At 37.6% G+C, this 22,916-nt stretch overlaps 2 protein-coding genes across 5 annotated transcripts; both read right to left on the reverse strand.

Annotated features, from left to right (window-relative positions):
* Positions 1-1,639: 1,639 nt before the first annotated feature.
* On the reverse strand, positions 1,640-19,124 carry LOC103935980 (primary amine oxidase 1). Its single transcript, XM_048572025.1, has 6 exons — positions 19,040-19,124; positions 18,847-18,950; positions 15,378-17,648; positions 15,169-15,282; positions 2,379-2,923; positions 1,640-2,101 (listed from the first exon to the last, which is right to left on the reverse strand). The coding sequence occupies exons 3-6, from the start codon at positions 16,503-16,505 to the stop codon at positions 1,948-1,950; spliced, it is 1,941 nt and encodes a 646-aa protein (XP_048427982.1). The 5' UTR covers positions 16,506-17,648; positions 18,847-18,950; positions 19,040-19,124; the 3' UTR covers positions 1,640-1,947.
* Positions 19,125-19,128: 4 nt separating this feature from the next.
* LOC103935979 (1-deoxy-D-xylulose 5-phosphate reductoisomerase, chloroplastic-like) lies at positions 19,129-21,962 on the reverse strand. Of its 4 annotated transcripts, XM_048572026.1 has the most exons (8): positions 21,748-21,957; positions 21,160-21,571; positions 20,862-21,062; positions 20,703-20,762; positions 20,306-20,353; positions 20,123-20,185; positions 19,711-19,860; positions 19,129-19,277 (listed from the first exon to the last, which is right to left on the reverse strand). In XM_048572026.1, exons 3-8 carry the CDS (start codon positions 20,946-20,948, stop codon positions 19,275-19,277), a joined length of 411 nt encoding a protein of 136 aa, XP_048427983.1. In that variant the 5' UTR covers positions 20,949-21,062; positions 21,160-21,571; positions 21,748-21,957; the 3' UTR covers positions 19,129-19,274. The 4 variants fall into 4 exon arrangements, 3 of the variants coding, with proteins under 3 accessions (XP_048427983.1, XP_048427984.1, XP_048427985.1); XR_007253661.1 differs by having other exon boundaries at positions 19,756-19,853; positions 21,160-21,962; XM_048572027.1 differs by having other exon boundaries at positions 19,756-19,860; positions 21,160-21,959.
* Between the last annotated feature and the right edge of the window lie 954 nt (positions 21,963-22,916).

Here is a 22,916-nt window from a genome sequence, read left to right on the forward strand (position 1 = left end):
CTTCTTCATGCTATACTAGGCCATGATATAGAAAGTGTAAAATGTTATAATCACCCTTTATAGCTTGTAAATGCTATGAAAAATTTAGTATATCAATTCCAAAATGCTATAATAAATTTTTTCCATAGCATTTTTCAAATGCTATAGGAGTTTTTTTGTAGCATTTTTATACAATTCATAGCATCTGGGATCATATAGGAAGCATCTAGAGCAGTTTTTGAATTGTTATACAACCTACCAGCCACTGCACCATAACAGCTAAAGGGCTGGTTTGGTATTGCTGTGCTTTGAAAAAAGCTGATTCTGTTGTGCTGTAAGAATAAACAGCTGTGAAATAAAGCAGTAGAGTGTTTGGTAAACTTTTTTGTAAAAGTGCTTTTGAAAAAAAAAACAGTATTATAGTGTTTGGTAAATTTTTATGTAAAACAGATGTGAAAAAAAAACCGATTTTTCAAAGCTAGGTTTTGCAACTTCTTATTTTTGGCTTGTTTTCATCCAAAACTGTGAAAAAAAAAGCTGAAGCTGAATGTTTACCAAACACAAAAACAGCTCCCAGCTTTTTTTTATACCAGCTTTTTTCAGAATCACCTCAGTACCAAACCAGGTCAAAATGTACTCCATGGAGGCCAACTTCTAGCTACAGGGATAAAGGTTCTCTCACTGATCAAATCAGATGCCTATATCCATCCGATCACACAGTGTGCTTATGCAAATTGCAATCAAGTCTATTATTGAAATCCAATAAACAGATAAACTAATAATAACCCACAATCAAAAAATGAAACTTTTAATCAGAGATATTAAGTTTTGATAGCGTACTGCTTAGAAACACTATATTAAGTTATCAAAATGGTGTTAAATGTTGTAACATAACATTTGATAGCATTTTCATTAAACATGCTATAAAAACATGCTATCAAAGGTAGTTTTTGGTGTAGTGGTCTCGCCTAGCAAATATTGTGGCCTCACTTGTCAACAACTGTTTTCATATGCATGGAAAATCCGCGGCGCTTCACTAAGTACAATGTGTGGGTTACATCATACAACAAGTCTGAAAAATGGGCAGGAGGAATACACGTTGATCAAAGTAGAGGAGATGACACATTCGATGTGTGGACCAATAGGTGATAAATTGTGATTAAATTTGGTTAATGCAAACAAAAAGAGTTTACAGAATGCTTGTGATTCTTGTTCTTTTTTGTTGACTGGTGTGAATGGTGATTATTTTGTGTGCGCAGGAATAGGAAAATTGAGAACAACGACAGTGTTTTCATCCCATTACAGTTTGTTTTAATTTATTTCAAATTTTCCATTACAAATTGAATACCTAGTCTCATTCCAATCCATGTCACCATGAACAAACAAGTGTTATTACTTGGGAAATCAATATCTTGGTGGGGTTCGTAGTCTATGTGGTTAAGAGAATTTACATTACTCCCAAACATAGCTAGTAGCGGACTGAGATGTTGGTTGTTACAAAACTTTAAAAGAATCGCTACACTAAGAACCTTCTTCTTGCCCACCCAATATTGCTAGTATCTTTTTTTTTTTTTTAAATTATTATTGTTAAGGAGAGAAGAGAGTTCAAAACTATTATTGCTAGTATATAATAACATATTTATAGGAGAAAGTATTGCAATGCATAAGAATATGAGACGAATGATAAATTAAACTTTCATTGATTGTATTATGTTTCAGTTTTACAAACTTAAAAAGAGTTAAAACTAATCTCTGCAGATGTGATTTACTAAAGTCCTTCCGAGCCACCAGTCAGTCCAGATTTATGAACACAAACTTACAACTATGCAGAGAAGTGAAGAAACCCAACGTATGTATACAACACCTTGTCCCTTTCACAACAAACCATGATTAATTAAACTTTTGAAGAATGGTGTTATAAAGTATTTCTGTCATAACTAAGAACTTCCCTTCAAAAGGGCAGCTTTGTTAGAGCAATGGGTTGGATTCGAAGAAATTTGCAGGGCGTAGCTCGAATCCGCCATGAAGGGTGGCCATAGCTGGGAAATCTTCTTGGCATGGAATGTGATGAAATCCCACTGTGTACCACAATACTATATCTTTGTTTTCAATAGCTCTATTCCTGCACATGAAAATGTTTCCTCTTAAATCAAATTTGACGCAAAATCAACACTATACAACACGGATGTTCATACATGAAGTTTGCTACGACAGAGATTGAGCAATTTTCGGTAATTGATGCATGTGAGTCTCACAAGACATCAAAAGTAAATTAAAATTCGTTTGCACGCGGTGAGCCACTGATCTTACTATTAACTTTACAAATATTGATGACCTCTTTACTAGTAATCTAAAAGAGCAAAAGATAAAGGGAAAAGGAGGTGAAAGCAGAAAGGTACCTCTGGCTCCAAACAGCTAAGCCATCATCTCCATGGCTCCTATCAGCATAGAACCCTCCAGCCCACTTCTCTGACTTATTATAGGCAGTCACCCAAACTTGATACTTAGTATAAGAAGCCCTAATCTGTGGGTAATCATCATCAGCCAGAAGAGAAGTTACTGGCTGTCCTGTAATCACCCGGTAACCAACCTGATTTCCAAGCCTAGTCTTACTATTAGGGTTCACAATCAACAACTCGGCAGGCTCCAAGCCGAGCCGAATTCTCGCCTCGGCTTCAGTCCTGACGGTTTCCCAAAAGACCTTCCAGTAACTCTTTCTTGGTGATGTTGGGTTAACGGTACTTGCTCTTGCCGTTTGGAACTTGGCCTTGACAAAGGAGTTGGCGTTACCATCGACGTCTAGGTCTAGCATATATGTGAGGAAGTGGTCGTGGTTAACGGCGACGGTGTTTTCTGATACCAAGGTTCCGTAAACGTTTTTCGTTATTTGGTCGTTGCTTGTGTATGAAGTTGCCTTTACCTCCAAGACACCTGTTAAACCCACCTGGCAACAAAGTGGATAATTCTAAGTCGATTCTCTAAAACAGTTTTATTTTTTCTTTAAGTCTCTAAAACAAGTTTAGAGTAGCTTAGGTTTAACATCTCATCACCGGGGTTAAGCCTGAGAATGGATAAAACCGTCAAATGATGAGTAAGCGAAAGTTAGGTTCACGATTGAAAACATTTTAAGACAAAAACAAAATCATAAACTAATTAGCAGGGTGTACTTTTTCTATCAACATAGAGAATCAGAGATTCAAACTTGCAGATTTCTTTCAGCTTTCCAAAGAGAAGCACCTTCACTTATATTTTTACTTTACAAAAATGCTATCTACCTCTATTTATATTTCTATCCCCCTCGTTGGATTCGTCCAAGCACTTTGGCTATATCCAAATGACCATCTTCAGAGAAGGCACCATGCCATCTTAGAGATTCTGGTCTAACTAGAAAGCATCAAACTCAGTGTCGAAGCTTTCTTCATAAATAAAATAAAATAAAAAAATAAAACAACGCCATTCTCTCTCACAACCAAGCATCCATGATAAAACCAATTCAATCGCTTTCGGTTTTTCCTCATTAACTGGAGTCTTAGAAATTCAAATTAGATTTGTACATGCTGCAACCCATTTGAGCTTTTCTTCAAGATGGTAAAGGACATTCAGAGAGAGAGAGAGAGAGAGAGAGAGAGAGAGAGAGAGAGAGAGAGAGAGAGAGAGAGAGAGAGAGAGAGAGAGAGAGAGAGAGAGAGAGAGAGAGATGGGGGTGGGGAAGGGAAAAGGTTGCTAATGTTGACATATGTTTGAATACATATTATGATTGTGTAAATCCTAAGTAAAGATAGATTAGAAATCCTTTGGATCTAGAAGATCTTTCCTAATAGACTTTTTATTACTTGAAGAGCAAGTTTTTGTCCTCCTTATTACTATAAATATAGGCACGAAGACTAGTGGATTAACACACAATTCCTCAAGCCTATTCTCCACTCTCTTTCTCTCTATGCCACACCCCTCAATTAAATATAAGCCACAACACGTTATCAGCACGCTCCTCCATTGCGCTAAGGAATCTGACGTGGTTATTCTTCAATCAGGGGAGTATTACATTTAAATTAATCTTAATTGATTAAATTTTGGTTTTCTTGAATACATATACTTTTATTGATTCAATTTATTTTTCTTATGTTGAACGTGATACAAGCTTTGGAGATAGAAAGCCGAAATTGAAGAAATAATTTTCTGCATCAAACCAATTCATCAATATCATCACGCAATTAGGTTCTTCCAAAACAACAGTTTTTATCTTGATATTTTTGTAGCCCTGATAACATGAACATTCACCATAATGTATGACCCAACTTTACGTTTTTCGAATTTTAGATTCTACATAAATTATGTATGCATTATATCCATAATTGCGGAATTGTGTGAATTGATTTTGCATGAAATTATATATAGATTAGTATTAAATTATTTATGCATATAATTGAACCTGAAAAAGAAAAAAAAAACAAAATCAGGGTTTTAAACTCAGACGAACTGCAGCTTCAAGCCGCCTAACCCTGAGCAGCCAAGCCCAGCCTGCTAAGCCAATAACCTGAGCTGCTGGAGCTGAGCCAAGCTATGAGCCAAGCCACGGAGCCATGATGGCTCATGCACCCAAAACCCACCTCGACACCTTCCATGGCGTCGCCATCACTAAAACTAACTCAAGCATGGCCTGCAGTCATGCCTAGCCATTGTGGCTGCCTCCCCGACGACCTAAAGTCGTCCCTATCTTGGTGTTTGGCCAAGATTTACATGAATCTAGCCGGATTTTGAAAAAAAAAATGATTTTCAAATCCGAGGGTTCCCTAGGTTCGTAGACGTCGGGTTCTTCAACACTCTGACGATGGCCTAGTTTCTCTAATGAACCCCAACTCGATCGGAAAGCCATCTCTGTCCTCGAACACACCCACTAGCAGCGACGACACTAGGTTTTCTTCCTCGACAACCATACCCAGCATGGGTTAGGGTGTTCTTGAATTGACCCAAATCCCTCATGAGCTTTGCTTGTTACAACCCGCAACAAAACAAATTTTTGTTTTTGTTTTTGGGCTTGCCTGCAACAGCCTGTTGTCTTTCCCTGCTCGACCCACATGACACAAGCCAGTAAGGCCATGATGTCTTTGTGACAACCCGTCCCGAATTTTTACCGAAAAAAAGGGTTTTTACCTAAACTGTTATTTCGGGACTTTTATTTTGAGTTGGAGACTTGTTGACTCTTAAATTGGGAGCCACTAAAGCCCACATGTCCCTTCCTTATTCCCCATTGCACCTGTGACCCTATTATTCTTATTTTTTGACAAAAGAAAACTCTATCTCTCTCTCTCTCATCTCTCACCCTCACTCTCAGCCCTCTCATTTCTCCCTAAAAAACCAACCCTCCTAGAGGGTTTTCACTTAAACAACAACACACAAAAACAACCTAGACTACACCACAACCTTCCCTCACTGTCCCTACGAGTTCTTGAACCAAGAAAATAGAAGAAAAATCATTCAAAAACTCACCCCCGAGTTGCACTGTTCAAGGATCTTCTTCGGCGATTTCTCGCCATTTCCGACGAAGGTAAGCCTCGAAATTGGTCCCTATCATTGTAGGTCATGTCTAGGTTCATGGTTAGTAAGTTTTTGGGTGGTTTTGGTGGTGTAGGAACTTGAAAAAGCTCAATGAAAGTCAATATGCAAATTTGGAAATTTCCCGATCGTGGAAATTTCCAGGCCATGGTCATTTGGCCATCTTTCAGCCCACTTGGTATGAATCTCTTGTCCACATTCCTATCTACATTTTGTCTTTTGAATCACTCAATTTTGTTGAGTATTGACAAAGTTATGGACGTTTAAAGTTTACCCAGAAATTCTAGCAAGTTAACAGTTTTCTTGCGGACAATCACCTTTCGAGGCATTTTCCAGCCAAACCAAGGTGAGTTATCCATCGTACAAGGTACCATTCTCTTTGTCTCATTGAGTACTACAACTTTTGTTGTTGAATCACTTGATTTGGTTGAGTAACGAATAAGTTATCGGCGTTTGAAGTGGTGCCTGGAAATCGGCCAATTCATTGGCCTGAAAATGGGTCAACCCAACCCAAGTCCTTTGAACCTAGCCCAAAACCCACGGGCCTTCAGCCCAAGTCGCGACCTTTGTGACCCAAACCCATGGACCTTGTAACTCGGCCCTAACTCGAGCCCAATCTTAAACCCATTAACCTTTTAACCCAAAACCCAACCCACCTAAACCTAATCCTAACCCAAGTCCAAACCCTAAGCACTAAACCCGATGACCGGACCCGTTAACTTCAGTCAACGCTGACTATTGACCGTTAACCGTTGACTGTCAACATTGACTTTTTCAGGTTTTGTCTGGGACCCCTCCTAGGCTAATTTTGACATCTTGGATCCGTTTTTTACGTCCGTTTTCCCAAATTCAATCGTTTTGATAGAGTTTTGTTAATTGTACCCTTTATGTGCTTAGGTGCAATTATTAGCGGCGAATCCATCATTCCTATTTCGTTCGGTTCTTCGATGACGAAGTATCTGTGAGTGGACCTCTTCTAAAATGCATGTTTTAATAGTAGAAATGCATACATAAAGATCATGATTTAATGGTTACATTTTATGAGACGTTTTATGAGTAAATTAGATTTACACTTATGATATATCATGCTTTACCACGAATATTTTGGAATACCATATTTTATTGAACTTATGTTCTTTGTAGTATATATGATGGATGACTATACACTATTTATGAACTTGTTTTCTTTACACTTCTTTATAGTATATATGATGGATGACTATATGCTATGAAGATGATTTGAGATATATGTACTTATGTTTGGAAAGAGTATATTCAAGGTTTTGTGTGCATCTAGTGGTCATTGTTTTGCCTACGGGCAATGATACTTATATTGACCTTCAGGTTGGGTGTTGTAGGAGCCTACTGGTGATGATACTTGTATTGACCTACGGGTTAAGTGCTATAGGAGAGTACGGGCAATTGATACTTGTGAAGGAAGTGTTCTGAAAGAAGAGTTCTATAAGCCTTCGGATGATACTGATACCACTAGTTAGCACACTATATACGACATATTTTTTATGAAAGTTTTTATGGCATGTTAGGGTTTCAGAAAACCTATCACCCATTATGTTATTAGTTTTCATAAAACTTTGGGGGTTAGTATGTTGATAACTGTTTTAGTATTATAGATATATCAACTTGATTCACTCATGTTTGTTTTGCACCCCCTCAAGACTTAGAATCGAGGCGTATAATCCCGGTGTCAAGGCACTTCCGCATTAGCATCTTCGAGTGCTCTCGGTGTAGGACCCACTCCTTTGCTCATTAAATTTTATATTATTTGCTTTTTAGTGTTGTAGTTAGATTGTATGCTCTGAACACGTTCCTCATTTGCATATTTATTACAATTGAATTTATAAGTCTTTTTCATATTCATAGTTCTCATGCATCCTAATATGGCTTCATCACCTTCGGGTGTTGGCTAACACATGTCTACCCTGGTATTCGGGGAATATCAGGGTTGGGTGTGTCAGTCTCAGTTCACAACAAATCACATGATCACATCCCCGTATGGCTATGGTGTTCCTCTGCATTGCGCCGCACCGGATCACAGCCACACGCTGGTGCATCCATGCCTGCGAAACACACGATCGCTGCCCCCGTTTGGCTGCTGGACCTTACCCAGTTTTAGGTCTGCTTCTTGGCTCTCGGCCTATGACCATTCCAGGCCTTTTTTTTTTTGGTTTGGATCCCATTCCCTTTCATGATTTTTAAAAGCCTATTAGGATTTTGGTCCAATGCCTTGTGCCACTGATTATATTGCCTATTTTTTTTAGGCCTTATAGGTTTTAATTTTTTTTGCCAAACTTTTAATTTTGGCTCGAAGTCCAAACAATTAAATTATAATTCTAGACCTAAAGATCTATTTGCATAGTTTTGTATATATTGCATTTGTTTGTAGGTATTATGAACTTGTAGTTCATATTTCCAAACTCGAAGTTTTGGAAAAGTGCAATAGAAATCTGAAGTTTCTTAACACTCAACACTTATGTTAAGACCCGAAGTTCTCCATGCTTAAATCCATTTAAATCAAACCATGTCTTAGAACCTGCATGTTCTAACTTTGCTGCTTATGGAAATTTTATTTCCTAAAACGCCAACCACATTCTTGTTTTCGCCATTTAGTGTATTGTCAAACCTTAACAAGTTCGATTTCACTGATTTGGAAATTTCGAACAAGAAACTACTTTATGTGGATACAAGACGTGACACCCCATTTGACTACGACTAGTTGTGAAATTATTGTAGCCAGTTATGGTGTGGAAGAGCTGAATAAGCCTTCATCATGATCTTGATTCGAAGACTTATGCCTGAAGCATATCAAATGGAAGTACCTCACTACTGAGGACCCCATGGTTCTTTGACTCGCTATGGATCGTTTCAAATCATGCAAAGATGAATTCTTGCCCAAAGCAAAACATGATTGAAACTTTTACATCCACGAATATGTACAATTCTAAAGTTTATAGCTGACCAAATTTTGACCAGAAGAAAATCTTTCTTGTCCTTCTATATCTAAATTGCTCCTAAACTAGTAGTATAGAGAGCAGAAGTTTACCAAAATTTCGAATCTGATTACTACCACACCTGTGAGAGAAAGGTACCCCAACAATTCGGCTAAGAGGCATTTAACGATATAGACCCAGTTTCAATTGGAGTCTACCGAATGGTGGTGCCCTGTTTTGACAGGGATGCATCGACCGGTCCCGCAGAGGTTACCGAACAGACCCCTCCAATTTCGGCTGGAGCTTACCGAACCCAAGTCTGGGTCTGTCTCTGTCTCATACAATCTAATTTCGAGTTTGTTTTACAACCTATGGTAGAATTTAGGCCTGCCAAGAGGTGGTATCATGCCTGAAGCATGATCCTTGGCACCTAAGACCTAAAAACTTTAAGAATACGGGATAGTATTCCCGAACCTCAACCTTACAGAATCTAACTCCGTTTTTACTGACTAAATCATTGGTTATGCACTTTTCTATGCATTTACCAATATTGTTGAGGAGTACCATTCCCATAGTCAATCTATGAGACTAATTTTGCTCCACCTAACACATTTGGCGAGCGAAATTTGACATGGAAGGCCATACTGGCCAAACCCCCTTGTATATTTTGTTTACTTTGTGAATAATTTATTTTGTTCTTGGATTTAAGATTGGTGTTTCGATTTCACTATTATTCTCGATTAAGAGTTAATTAACAAAAATTTCCACATGTGACTAATACAATTAACTTATGCTTAAGTATGTTTTGTGGGGAAGTTAGCAGTCTGGTTCTATGCTAACTTCATACCTAATCATCCCCTGAAAACCTTTCAGGCTTATCCAACCTGATTGTGATGTATGACACTACCCTATATTGTCCAATGGTACTACTTTTACCATAAAAGGAAGCCTTATACTCACTTGTTCCTAAAGAACGCCTTTTGAGCTTTAAGGATATTCGAGAACATTATTACCATATTGAAACCAATGTAGAAAATGGAGTAAAATTCCTTGGTTTATTTCTATATTGCACTTCCTATGAATATAGCCAGAAGCATATTCTAGAGAAGATGGAACGCTTAACGAATATATTACACCCATTCAGGCCCATTATGTGACCGGCTATAAGCCCGAGATTCCAAAGGAATTTTCGCTATGGATGTACGTTTAGGATATCTAGGATGATCCGTGATGTGCCGTTTTGGGCATCCTCTTACCAGAAGTAAAGACATCATACCTGGAAGCGTATCATGCCTTATCACCCTCCATCTTTTCTACAAAGGATTCAAGGGGACATTTGTGGACTAATTGAACCACCCTGCGGACCATTTAGATACCTTACGGTATTGGTTGATGCTTCTACACATTGGTAACACGTGTGGCTGTTGTCCACAAGCTGCATTCTCCACACTGGTGGCTCAAATTAACAAGCTCAAGGCTTACTATCCTGATTATTTGATCAAATTTATTCGATTGGATAAGTTAGAGAATTTACATCGAAAACTTTCGATGGATATTGCATGTTGGTTGGGTTTTGAAGTTGAACATCCAACACCCCATGTTCATACCCAGAACAACCCAGCAGAAGCATTCATTAAACGTCTTCAAATGATTGCGCGATTGATTGGTCATACATACCAAGTTCTCGATCTCTGCTTAGGGCCATGTAATATTGCAAGCAACCATGTTGGTCCACCTGAGGCCGGTCATGACCCAACCATATAAAGCGTGTGTTAGTTGGTTACCAGATACGAACTTGACATATCATATTTGTGTGTCTTTGGTTGTGTGGTCTATGTGCCATTTATGTCGCCCTTACGTACAAAAGAAAAAAATAGGCCCTCAGAGAAGGATAGAAATCTATATCGGTTATGATTCTCCTTTTAATATTCGTTAAATAGAACCTTTGACAGACGATCTCTATACCCCTTATTTTGCGAATTGTCACTTTTATGAGACAGTCTTCCCGCTGGTAGCTTAAGATAAGAACGTCAACTTTCCTAAAGAACGATGCGAAGTATCGTGGATGTCTTTACTATGTCTCATCTCGATCCCAATCTAGATCGTCATAGTATAACTAGACGCTTCCTATGATCTAGCAATAGTGACGAGATCACATATACCAACTACAAATGTGCTTAGAAAGATGGGTACCAAATGTACGATGGACCTTCGTCCCAAAAGCAGAAATGCTACTACTATGGCTGACCCTCATACATTGGCGGCTAGCCAATCAATCTGTCATGCGCCAAAAGCGTGGCAGATCACTTGGTTTGAAGGATTCATCTCCCCAAAAGTAGAGGAACGTGGCACGAACGAATCCGCCCCTCGATCGATGTCTCAATCTTTTTCATCTCATAAGATTAAATCCGGATTACTCCCGAGACCTGAAGTTTTTGGTCCGGTATACTAGTTTAGATGAGATATGGAATTGGAATGAGATTATCATAGATGATGTTTCATTTATATGGTAACTACCAACATAAATAAAAAGCAATGACAACGAACTGCGTTCCATTGATTAGTGTCAACGTAGAATTGATTGGTCAACTAGAAGAATCAATTGATGACGAATAAGATGAATGAAATAGTGCGATATGACGCCTTGTGGCACAAGGTTTCTCTCATACGCTATGTGATTGATTACAACATTACAAAAGTGGCTATAGTACCTCTGGGATCTTGATACGAAACCTACATGGAGTTTCCAAAAGACTTATATGTACTGATTCAAATAGTTCTAGACCACAAAAACACCCTATCGGTTCTCAAATGTAGAACTATCCAGGTAGATGTGGTATACTCGTCTAAGTAAATATTTGATCAGTTAGGGATATATACCCATGTGTATACATATATACCTATGTGTATACAAGATCCAAAATTTCTACAGTTGAGAAAACTGACTCGCACCTAAAGTCGGACTTTTAAGATGAATGAGCTTGGGAAAACTTGACATTACCTCGACCTGAAGTTTCGAGCTAGTTCTAACGGTATTCTAGTCCACCACTCAAACTAGACCCATAAGATGTTGTGTCCGAGTATATCCTGATCGTCTGTACGTTAGATGCAAATGAGACCTTTACGGAGGATATGGAGCATAAGGTTCCATATTGGAATGTGAGGCAACCATATCTAAGGACAATTGGAGTTCGTTGTACTTATTAGCTCAATGCACTAAAATTGGACATCTTATGTACTGATAATCTTTTGGTATAAAGCAGCACTACGCCTACACGCCATCACCAAATTGGTGTTAAAGACATTTTTCCATTAATACGGATTTGGGCTTATCTATCCTTATGCATCTCAGAATAGATCACTCCCCCTTGATCTTCGAAATGATGCCTACCTTGTGGGATTCGCTAAATCAGACTATTTATCTTACCGCACAAGGTACGTTCCCGAATGGTCATGTCTTCACCATTAAGGAACACTGTAATATCTTGGAGGTCCGTGATATAGATCTTTAGTTGCGAAACCTTTGAATCGTTCCAAGATTCAATGTATCTCATCACGTGAAAGATATGGTCGAGAACTCTTGTGGAACATATTCGAACTCTCAGCGATTTCATCCATTGTTGAGTTCCAATAACATGAAGACAACGCTATATGTATCAACCATATCATGATACATCTAACAAGTCAATGCCAAGCATATTATCTCTACATCAGCATGAGCATCAGAAAATTGAAGTCAAGTAGTCTAATCTCAGACAACCTTGCTGACCTCTACACGACATCACTGTCGAAGTCTACTTTCCAGAAACTTGTCCAAGGAATTGGTATGCGTAACTTTCTCACTTGCGATGCTTGTAGTTTCATTTGGAAGTTTTGTCAAACTCAGGGAGAGCATCCAAAAGTATACTCATTTGACCTTAATGTACTCTTTTTCCCATAATTATGAGCATTTTTCCCACTGGGTTTTTGCTACCTGACTAGGTTTTGACGAGGCACCCATCCTGGGTTGGTTATAGCCTTGTGTACATTCTACTTGTGTCCCGTATACGTATAGTTTTGACTTAATGCAACTTCTCACTTTTCTCCTTTGACTATGGGCTTTTGTCCCACCTTGGGTTTTGCCATAGCAAGGTTTTGTGGGTTTTACCACTCATGCATTCTTCTATTTGTTTTGAGACTCGCATTCGCTACTTGTGCCGATTAGATGAGACAACTTCATTAACTGCTTCTACATTTGCCTGAAGATCTGACGCACCATCTACTTGAGTATTTGCACACTCAGGGGGGAGTGTTGTGACATTTTATATATACTAAAACCCAAACTCGGGTGGTACTATTCTAGGGCAGTGTGCAGACCAAAATGCCCCTCAATTCGTTTGTTAAGCCACTTTTTTGCCATATTTTCTACGATAAAATGACTTCCTTGCCCTCCAAGGCCATGCGTTTATCCTCTCCTGTTTCGACCTTTTGGTTCTACGTGTCTTTCATCCTCCTTTGCTTTGGCTTTTGATTGTTCGAGATGTCTTTCATCACTACGTGTCTTTCATCGCTGTTTTGCCCTTTTGTGCTTGTCTATATTTTCCCCTTTCTTTCCGTTCCTTTCTCTCTCTATCTCCCCATTCTCAACTTTTGCTTCTTTTGGAACCTAGGGTTTTTTTCCTTTCCCCGTGGTCGTTATTCTTACTGCCCATCGTTCTTAGCTGTTGTCGGGTTTTTCTCTCCGATTAAGTACGACAGTTTTCTTGCTTTACATTGCTCTTACCCATGGTCGTTTTCTTACTGGAAAATTTTCCATCCTCTGCTTTTCCTTCTATTTATGGACTCTGTGATTTTCGTTGTGGTTGTCGATCTGGGTTAAATTTGAATTGTCTTTTTGCCTATGAGATCTAAAGTTCTTTGGTGAGTTATTTGGTTTTCTTCCCATATGGGATTTTAATATATATTTTTTTCTGTGGTTTATTTGTGGTTCTCTAATGTGTTTTGATTTTTGATTTTAGGAAAAGTAAAGGATACGATCAAACATTTACTAGTGAGTTTTCTATTTTTCTAATTGTGTGTGTTTTAATTTTTTTTCTAAGTTTTGGGTGTACTTTTCTTATCTGCTTTGATTTTTAGTTTGGTGGCTGAGAAAATGTGATTCTATGTTTTGATTTAGTTAAATAATTAAAAAAATAGAAGACAAGTGGAGAATTATCGTCGAAAGGAGTGGGTGCAAAAAGGGAAGAAAAAAAAGCATGAATCTGGAGGATGGAACAAATGGGTTTTCTGTTCAAATCCCTCGCCCAAATTAAATATATAAATTAATTTCTTAATTTCCTTTTAATGGTTTGGAAATCAAGCTTTTTGTTTTGTGCATTTTCAGTGTTATTTCCTCCCGCGTTGGAAAGTAGAAGCTTCAACTTTTAGCTCAGACCTTAAAGCGTCAAAATTTTCACTTTATCAATCCGGTTATTCCGGGCAAGCATAACCTTTATCAACATCCTGTTTATGGAAGAATAAAAGTCATTCTCATGGTCCTTCTCTGGTAAGTGGATTATTGAGAGCCAATTGTTGGAGCTTAGTGCTCAATCAGGTGAATTCCAAGTGCAAGGTCCTCTAATTTTATCTTTTGTGGTTTCAGCAAAGATAATGAATCTTCTCAGTTCATTTCTCAGGAGTAGGTTATCCTCATGTTCCAATTCCATCAGGACTAAAGGTGTTTATTTTGGTTTCATATGTCTTTCTTTAGTTCTAAGTCCTTCGCATGAATGTGTGCTGAAATGTAATGTACAAAACTGGTATGTGCTATTTCTCAGTTTTCTATTTATATGTTTTTGAAATTTTCGGGTGATGGAAATCAATGCGATTTCATGTTAAAACAGTATCATAATTTTCGTTATGGTAAAAACTCAGAACTTAGAACCTTTTTTTCTTTATCTTTCCCCTTTTGAAGTTAAGGAATTGAATTGCTTTTCTATACATTTTTTCTGATCATTCACTAATAATTTGTTAATTGTTTTAATATATATGAGGTTGGATTTCTACTTTCTAAGATCCATTATCATCTTCAGAGATTGCTTGATTTCATATTGTCAAATAGTTTATGAATTTCCATATTGAGTGCATGAATATGTTCTTGCGGTAATTTAATTAAATGTGATATAACTTTAGGTGTATATACCTTTGAAATACAATTTTTCACACAATTTCTAATCCCGCAGCAATGCACGGGCAAATCTTTCTAGTATGTTCTAATACATATTGTGATGTTGTAAATCCTAAGTAGAGATAGATTAGGAATCCCTTGGGATCTAGAAGATCTTTCCTAATAGACTTTGTATTACTTGGAAAGCAAGTTTCTCTCATCCTTGAGAATTAACACACAATTCCTATGGCCTATTCTCCACTCTCTTTCTTTCTATGCCACACTCCTCAGTTAAATATAGGCCACAACAGCTAAGCTTTTTCAGTTTTTTTAGTCGTTTTCTATTTTTTAGATAAGAATATTATATGAATTTATAAATAGGAGTCTAAAAGTTTTTTTTTTTAAAAGAAAGGATAAATCGTTAATATGTGTTTTAAAATGTGGGTAAAGAAATAAGATAATAAGATGGGTTTAGTAGCACTATCCATTTAAGGTTTTGATGCTTCAATTTGTTAAGAGCATTTATCATTATACAAAAGAAAGAGAGAAACAACAGAATCTTACCCCAACTTTGATGGTGCCACTTCGCTGGAATTCCCAGTCAAGAACGTAATCATAGTTGCCAACAGTAGCCACCATTCTAACCACCAAACTCTTGTCCTGCTGCCCACTTGTTATCTACAAAATCATCCAATTTAAATTACATGTACACCTTTTATTTTTCCTGGTACACATGCAGGTTAATATTCGAACTCAAAACCCTAAACCCTTACCAATTTGCCTGGAACGTTAATTTCAGTATGTCTCATTGCAACATCACCCGAGTACCTCTCAAAGATGCAAATGGCCCTTTCTACCTTTTGTGGCTGACCATCAGCCCCAGCCATAAACCCGTCAACATATTCAGCATTTTCCGGGCAATCAATCAGAGGCTGCAAACTATCAGCTGATCTCCCGAACCCAAATTCACCAATGTCCATAAATGTCCTGAAATACCATTCACTTGTAGGATCCATATATGGCACGAACGTCTCGGACACGTGCCCTTTGTACAGCACACTCCTGTACTTCTTCTTCCTGGAGTCAAATACAGAAGCCGTAGAGATCACACTTCCTGCCCTAGCATTGAACCCAACATGAAAAACCCAATTTTCCCATTTGACCTCGTGGCCTGAGACGGTGAAGCCACTTTTCGTTTTGTTGCAAGGGCCAGAATTGGAATTTTCTTTTGGGGTTTGGAAGTCAGTGCCTTGAGCTTTGGGCAAAGGAGCTCTGAACCTATCAGTGTACACTGTAATTTTCATCAAATCAAGGTCCACTAGCATTGTTATTCCCTCAATAGGCCTTGCAAAAACATTGACTGATCCTCCTCTATAGAAGCACTGGATTTTCACGGCTCTCTTGGTAATTTCTTCCCCATACCATCCAATTGAAAAGGGTAGGCATGAAACTTCAGATAAATTCAATCCCCTTGCTGAAATTGAGTTTATGAATTTGGAGTGACTGAGAGGAAGCTTACTAGCTAGGAAAAGCTCGGTAAAGGTGAGAGGAGGGTTTCCATGACCTGTGTGGACATGATCGGATATGACAGAGCCGGTGGCCAAGTCCACAATGAGCTCGTGGGTCTGACCACCGGCTCGAGCCACCACCTTGGCCTGGCGGGGAGGGGTGGACCTTTTTTTATTGCTTGAAGATAACCATTTAAGGACTTCAGCTTTCTCTGGCTCTTCAGTGTCAACAAAATGAAAGGTGAGGTTAGGAAGATTTCCAATGTGAGACTTCTGAATTGTGAGCCTAGCTGTATTGATCTCAGTTGGGGTTAGAGGGTCTAGGGGGTGGGATGAGGTAGCTGTGAAGCAGCATTGTAGGATCAAAACTAAGGGTATAAATAGGGCAGTCATGAATTTGCTTTGCAAATTCCTAATAAAGGAATCAATTTGTGTAGATTTGGTTCTGGATATCCAACTGTTTGGGATTACACAATACAAAAGGAGCAATTTTATAGAGGGTTATCCTGACTTTAATGAGACAACTCACACTTTTCTTGCATTTCACTAGTCCTTTGCCTTGCACTCAGAGCAAGCATATTTAATTCTAACTGCTTTTCTTTGCTTTGCTTTGCTTTTGATTCTTTGATAATTAAGTGAAGGGCACCATGAGCCATCATTTTACACATCTGTCTTTGCAATTGCAACCGTATTTTCTTAAATGTCACATGCTACAAGTTGAAGAAAACGTGTGTAAAGGCCCACAAGGGTTTAACAATAATAGTGCCATTGTATTGAATAACTTAAATCATGTGGAAGGGAAAATTGAATACACGACTTTGGTGCAAGGATAAACATTCTTAATTAGCACTTGAATGAGAAACTCCTTACAATAAAATTTCAACTTTCTTTTAATGAAAACGCTTTTAGAAAAAGTGGTTTTTACAAAACGAAAACAATTAACAAAATTAAAGGGAATGTGCAGTGTTTCATACATAACAATCCCAAACAAGAATACAGAATGAGCTATATACAGGGGTGTCTTCAACGGCTGAATTAAAAATTTCTTAGCCTTCCATTCTCAGTTTCTCCCAACCTTTTATGGGGTATCTTTCTTGCATTAAGAGCAAGGAGAATGAATTGATGAAAACCTTCTCGGTATGGAACATGATGAAAGCCCATTGTGTACCATAACACAATGTCCTTATTTTCAATGTCCCTAATCAGATAACTTTGAGTCACTCACTCTAGTTGTTTGTGATGTGTGTCTATATATTGTAAGCCCTAGATGATGAATAAAATAACGAAGTAATAGACATATTTCATTTTGGTATCAGAGCCTGAGAGCGGCTTCGTACTGTCACATGATAGGTGGGTTCCCTTTGCCCCGCACAATGATTGTGGTTCACTTGCCCCCGCATGTTGGCTGAGTTCTCTTCGCTCCATGTGGTTGTTGATGTGTGAATCTTCTACGTGTAATTCACTAATTGGGTTCCACGTGAGGGAGCGTGTTGAAATATCCCACCATAAGATTTTTACTTAAACAAAGCTCATTGCCTAGATTTCACATCAGCAAATCCATTAATTATGCTTGACTTTACACATTTAAAAGTTTTTGGATGCCTAAACTACCCCTATTTTAATGCTTGTTGTACACAATTAATTCCATGCTGATTGTAAGGGAGAATTAATGATTTTACACAACAACCAAAAAAAAAAAAAAATGGTATAAATTCATTGCCTAATATATAATAACAATAAAACATGCCTAATATATGTAATAATACATGCTTAATAAGGTCAATAAAAAAAATATTATACTAATTAATTTACCTATATGTAAATTTATGATTAGCAAATAACTTATATTTTGTAGGTAAATTAATATTGAATCAAATAACATTCCTTCATTTGTAGGCAATTTACTAGCAAGTGTACCCGCGCGTTGCTGTGGTGTTTGAAAACATAATTGAATATGCAGAAGTCTCAAAAAATATATGCACCAAAGAGTGGTGTTTATATACATATATTACATCCATGTCCATGTGTTAAGGAAGTGCTATTTACATTCATATATTACATGACAAAAATTGGAAATATGGGTGTGCCATTCTTAAGGATTGTTTTTCAAAAGCTATGGCTCTACCCCAGAGATTGTTTTATGTGTACAATTTTACCAAGTTAAAACAATCCAGTTTTGTTTCACTAAAGACACCCAAATTCGTAACTTCGTTAATGATGTCTCCTTCGTTTTCTACAACGTAGAAGTAAAAATTAAGAGAAGGAAATTAAAAACAGAATTGGATCACTTATGAATTGAATCACACTAAGTTGCACATGAATTGTATTGAATGAAAATCTAAAGATGAATGAGAATTTTTCATAATCTAACTCTACAAAATTTCAATATGCCAGATTTCATTTGTAGGCACCAAATCAAATTGACAAAATTAAGTTGGGTTTTTCATATTCTCTATTGGTTTTCAGTATGCCAGATTTCTAAATTTTACTTCAGGCAGGATTAATATGCACATCTCTACCAGTATATAGTTCCGCTAAATTGATTTTTACTCAAATGTTTCACAGTATTAATGTAACTAGGGGAAAACATAACAAACATCCTTAATCACAAACAGAGCATAACTGAATGTCATGTATGTCACAACGCAGAATTCGTCCAACTGAATTGTGTTTCTAGTTGATTATATATCAAAACTAAATAAAACTATCAAGCATATGAAGATAAAATACACACCTGGGATATCAGTCTCACAAAATCGCAGCATAAGGAAGCAGATGGAAGTACTCAACGACTGTTGTAACTGCCCAGCTGTTGAAACTCTTTTGTACCGAAGGACCCTGCAGCAAAGTCCAATTGTTAAACAGGCAGGAGAACTTAGAAAAAAGTATAATAAAGATAGAAAACTAAGAAAAATTCCATGATATACCAGAGCATAAGGAAGATTCAACCACCAAGGATCAATATCATTCTTTGATCGATTGCCACTGACTTTGTTAGCCACTGATTCCTTTTCAGCTTCTTGATCGATTGCCACTGACTTTGTTAGCCACTGATTCCTTTTCAGCTTCTTGGAATAATATTTACTTTCTGGTGCAAGGAAGGGAAAGAATAATCTATACGAATGCCGACTTATTTCCAACTCCAACACCAACCATTCTGCATCACTGTTGAAAAAAAAAATGTATTATAGGTTGATCAAATACTGCTATGTAGTAGTGTAATTTCATATTAAGAGCTTTTTGTCACCTGTAATTTGTTAAGCTTTTGTTTAGATTCAGTTGGCAAAAGCTTTATTGTATCGCACACAGAATTTTGAAGAAAGCATCAGAAAGATGAGCAAAATTGAAGTCATTGTTATTCATATCGGATAAGTCTATTACATGCTGCATTTTCTTTTTATGCGTGCCTGATCATTTTATATTTGTGAATCTCATGTCATAGTGAAGCTTAATGAACAGCACAAAGAAACAAAATTGTAACAAAGTTAAAAAGAAAATGCAGCATGCAAACACCAACAAAAAGTAACGCGTGTAATAGACTTATCCAATATGAGTACATAAATTCTTAGAATGATATCAATATGAAGACGTCTCATACCTGAAAAATTGCAGAATGTTCTGAATCAGCAGGAAGAATTTTTACATTATGCTTGGGGGCAAGAGGAAGAACAATAGGGCCTCCAGCAATCAGGGTCTCTTTATTGGCTAATGCTATGTCTTTCCCTGCTTCTATTGCAACCACTGTAGGATAAGAAAAAAAGGTAAGATGAGAAATTTCAGTCTCTTGATTTATGTTCATTTTTAAGTCAAATACTGTTTTTCTTTTCTGAAAATATTTTTGTTCAATTTCATTATAAATCATCAGTCATTATGATTTGTCAGACAACTTTGCTATCCCGTCTACCTTCCCTTGTCTTTCAGTTCTTATATTATGTATTTCAAAAGTTATATCTATCGCTTCTTTTCAATAGAAAAATTGACATTTATAACTTCACTGACAAAGCAATTACCGTCAGTCCTGCAGAACCTACAATTCCTGTAACTACTGTGACCGCATCTGGGTGGCGGGAAACCTGAGAAGAGAAAAATGAGCAATTCCTTGAAGATGAACAAAACAAAATTCATCAACCAAAGGCGATTGGATGCTAGGCTACCTCAAAGCTTGAACACAAACCAAGACATAAGATACTCACCAAACTTTTTAAATGGCTCAATTGTTTGCTTAACTTGACAACTTTTTCCTGCAATTCATAAATAAGATCATTAGATGTAGTAAATAAAAATTATAAAAGAAAAATTCTCACCTCAGGTATGCAACAGAGGTTAAATTTCTAATATAAAAAATAAAACTCTTGCATCTAGCGAACCTAGTTAGTCCTCAACGCGAAACAACAGATTTTAAGCAGTTAAATGCACATCCAGCTAGGCAGCTACAAAGCAACCAATTCGAGGCTTAAACCTAGCTTATGACTGCATTGAAATGACAAAGAAAATCCATATTAACAAACTAATAGAAACTTGTTTCCCCACTACTAATATAGAAAATCTTACTAATGGCCAGGCCGAAACGAATATGAAAAAAAAAATCACCTGAGCAGAGCCTAATCCAAATACATATTTCTCCATTGAACTCAACCTTTCAACAGAAACCTAATAAAGGCAAACCACAGTCTTGTTAATTTCCTCATCGTAATTGGGACCAAGCATAATATTCCTTGCAGACAGCGTGCTTCTCAGCTTCGGAAGAACCTCATTGTTCGGCGTTGTGCTCTCAATTGGTTGCTTCTTCTCTGTGCTTGATTTGATTGTTGCCTTCATGGCCTTAGCTTGGTTCATTGGAGGGGTTGATAGATTGGGGTTCTGATTTTCACCATCTTCCTTGAATGTTGAATTATTGGTCGGGTAAATCGAAGATTGATTTAGTCCCCCCTTCTCTTTAACTTCACATCTCTGAATCAGCAAAAAAAAAAAAAGAAGGTTAAACAGTGCCGAATTTGAATTAAAATTGTACAGTGAAAGAAGAGGATTCATGGGTTTTTCTTGTTACCTCTGTATTTTATCACGGTTTGGTCAGTGTGATTTCTTCACGTTTATCATCCAATCTGAGACCAGTAGGTTCCTTCTTGGGAGATTGAGGCTCCTCCTTGCTTGTTTTAACATTTCGACTCTCCGATTATCGTTCACTGGCCTGGACTTCGACACCGTGTTGCTCTCCGGCCTAATTGACTCCTGCTGAGCCTCCAGCGATGCCGGAACAGCTTGAGAGTGGGGCAAATCATACGAAGACCCGCCATTTTCAGCTGGAGATCCTGGGTTTTTTTTTTCCAAATTCGGAAGGGAAGTCTCAACTTTAGCAGGCTGATCAGCCACCACTTTGGCCGTAGAAGAAATGGGACTGTTTTGAACCACCGGGTTCTCGTCGTCATACTTCACGGGTCGCGGTCTTTTCCTCTTGTGTGCTGCAGATTCGAACCAAAGACACCAAATTTCCATCAGTCACGATAAAAACACAAAAGAACCCAGCTCTGTTTGCTCACCGAAAAACCAAGCGATTCAATCCCTTTTTCTCAGAGCATTTGGGGTACCAAAAAAGAAATGAACAAAACCGAGAGCTCCGTGAGCTTATAATACCCACCGACGGCGGACATGGAAGTGACAGAGGAGCTAGGAAATGAGTCGTTTTCATCAAGAAAGTGAAAGAGAGAAGGCAGCGGCGAGGGAGTTCTAGAGAGAGAAACTGGTTTGAAGGAGAAGAGATGAAATTTTGGAGAGAGATTGAATTTTAGAGAGAGAACTCGAGAAACCTGAACAGGAAGGAAACGGAAAGGTTTACTGGAGGGGTGCACACACCTATTTTCCTTCTTACACATCTCTTGATAATTTCTATTGAACAGGAAGGAAACGGAAAGGTTTACTGGAGGGGTGTGCACACCTATTTTCTTTCTTACACATCTCTTGATAATTTCTATTCGTTGATCTTCTTCAATTCATCCAATCCGACGTCCAAAAATTAAAAAGGTGCGTGAAAAGTAAAATGGGGTGTATGGATATCACACCCCTTAGTGGAATCTTCGAGAGAGAGGTCGAGAAATCTGAGAGAGAACACGCGTCCACCATCAGCAACTCGTGTCCATCACTGACAAAACAAGGGTAAAAACGAAATCAAAATGTATAATAAACAGTGATCACAGAAACAAAGAAGGGGCAAAAACGGAAGAACACTGACAAATAAACAGTGTTTCAAGCGTTTTTCTCTTTTAGTATATACTAGAAAGTTTGTCTTCGCGTTGCTGCGGGATTGTCAAATATATTGCAAGTATTGTATATAAATGTTACATAAGGGAACAAATATGTTGCAAGAATTGTGTGTAGAATTTATAAAACATGTACCAAGTATTTGCATAAAATATATAGTTGTTACTTGTTCAAATTATAACAGCTTGTACAAACATGAGTTCGAAATTCACCTGCCTTAACTTCTCCACACTTTACACATAGAGACCCTTATCTTTTTTGGTGGTTTAAAAGCTTGCAAATCACGGGAGGTTGTCCATTCTGTTACAAAGATGCAGAACCAAAATATATATTTTATCAATTTTCAAGAGCATAAATGGACATATTAAATTGTATGTAAAGAATGTATAGCAAAAGAAATCTCACATAACTCTACCACAACAATAAGAAATCTCAAATAGAAAAAATCTACCAACTACCATACGGATGATTTTTAAAATGAATAAAAGACTATCCTATTATGGCGAGCTTATACCTTTCACTTGTTTACTGTTCTTATGAGTTACAAAA

Source organism: the organism of the source record quoted next, unplaced genomic scaffold, assembly GCF_019419815.1.
Source record: "Pyrus x bretschneideri cultivar Hongxiangsu unplaced genomic scaffold, Pyrus_bretschneideri_v1 Contig6, whole genome shotgun sequence".
Taxonomy (NCBI): Eukaryota; Viridiplantae; Streptophyta; class Magnoliopsida; order Rosales; family Rosaceae; genus Pyrus; species Pyrus x bretschneideri.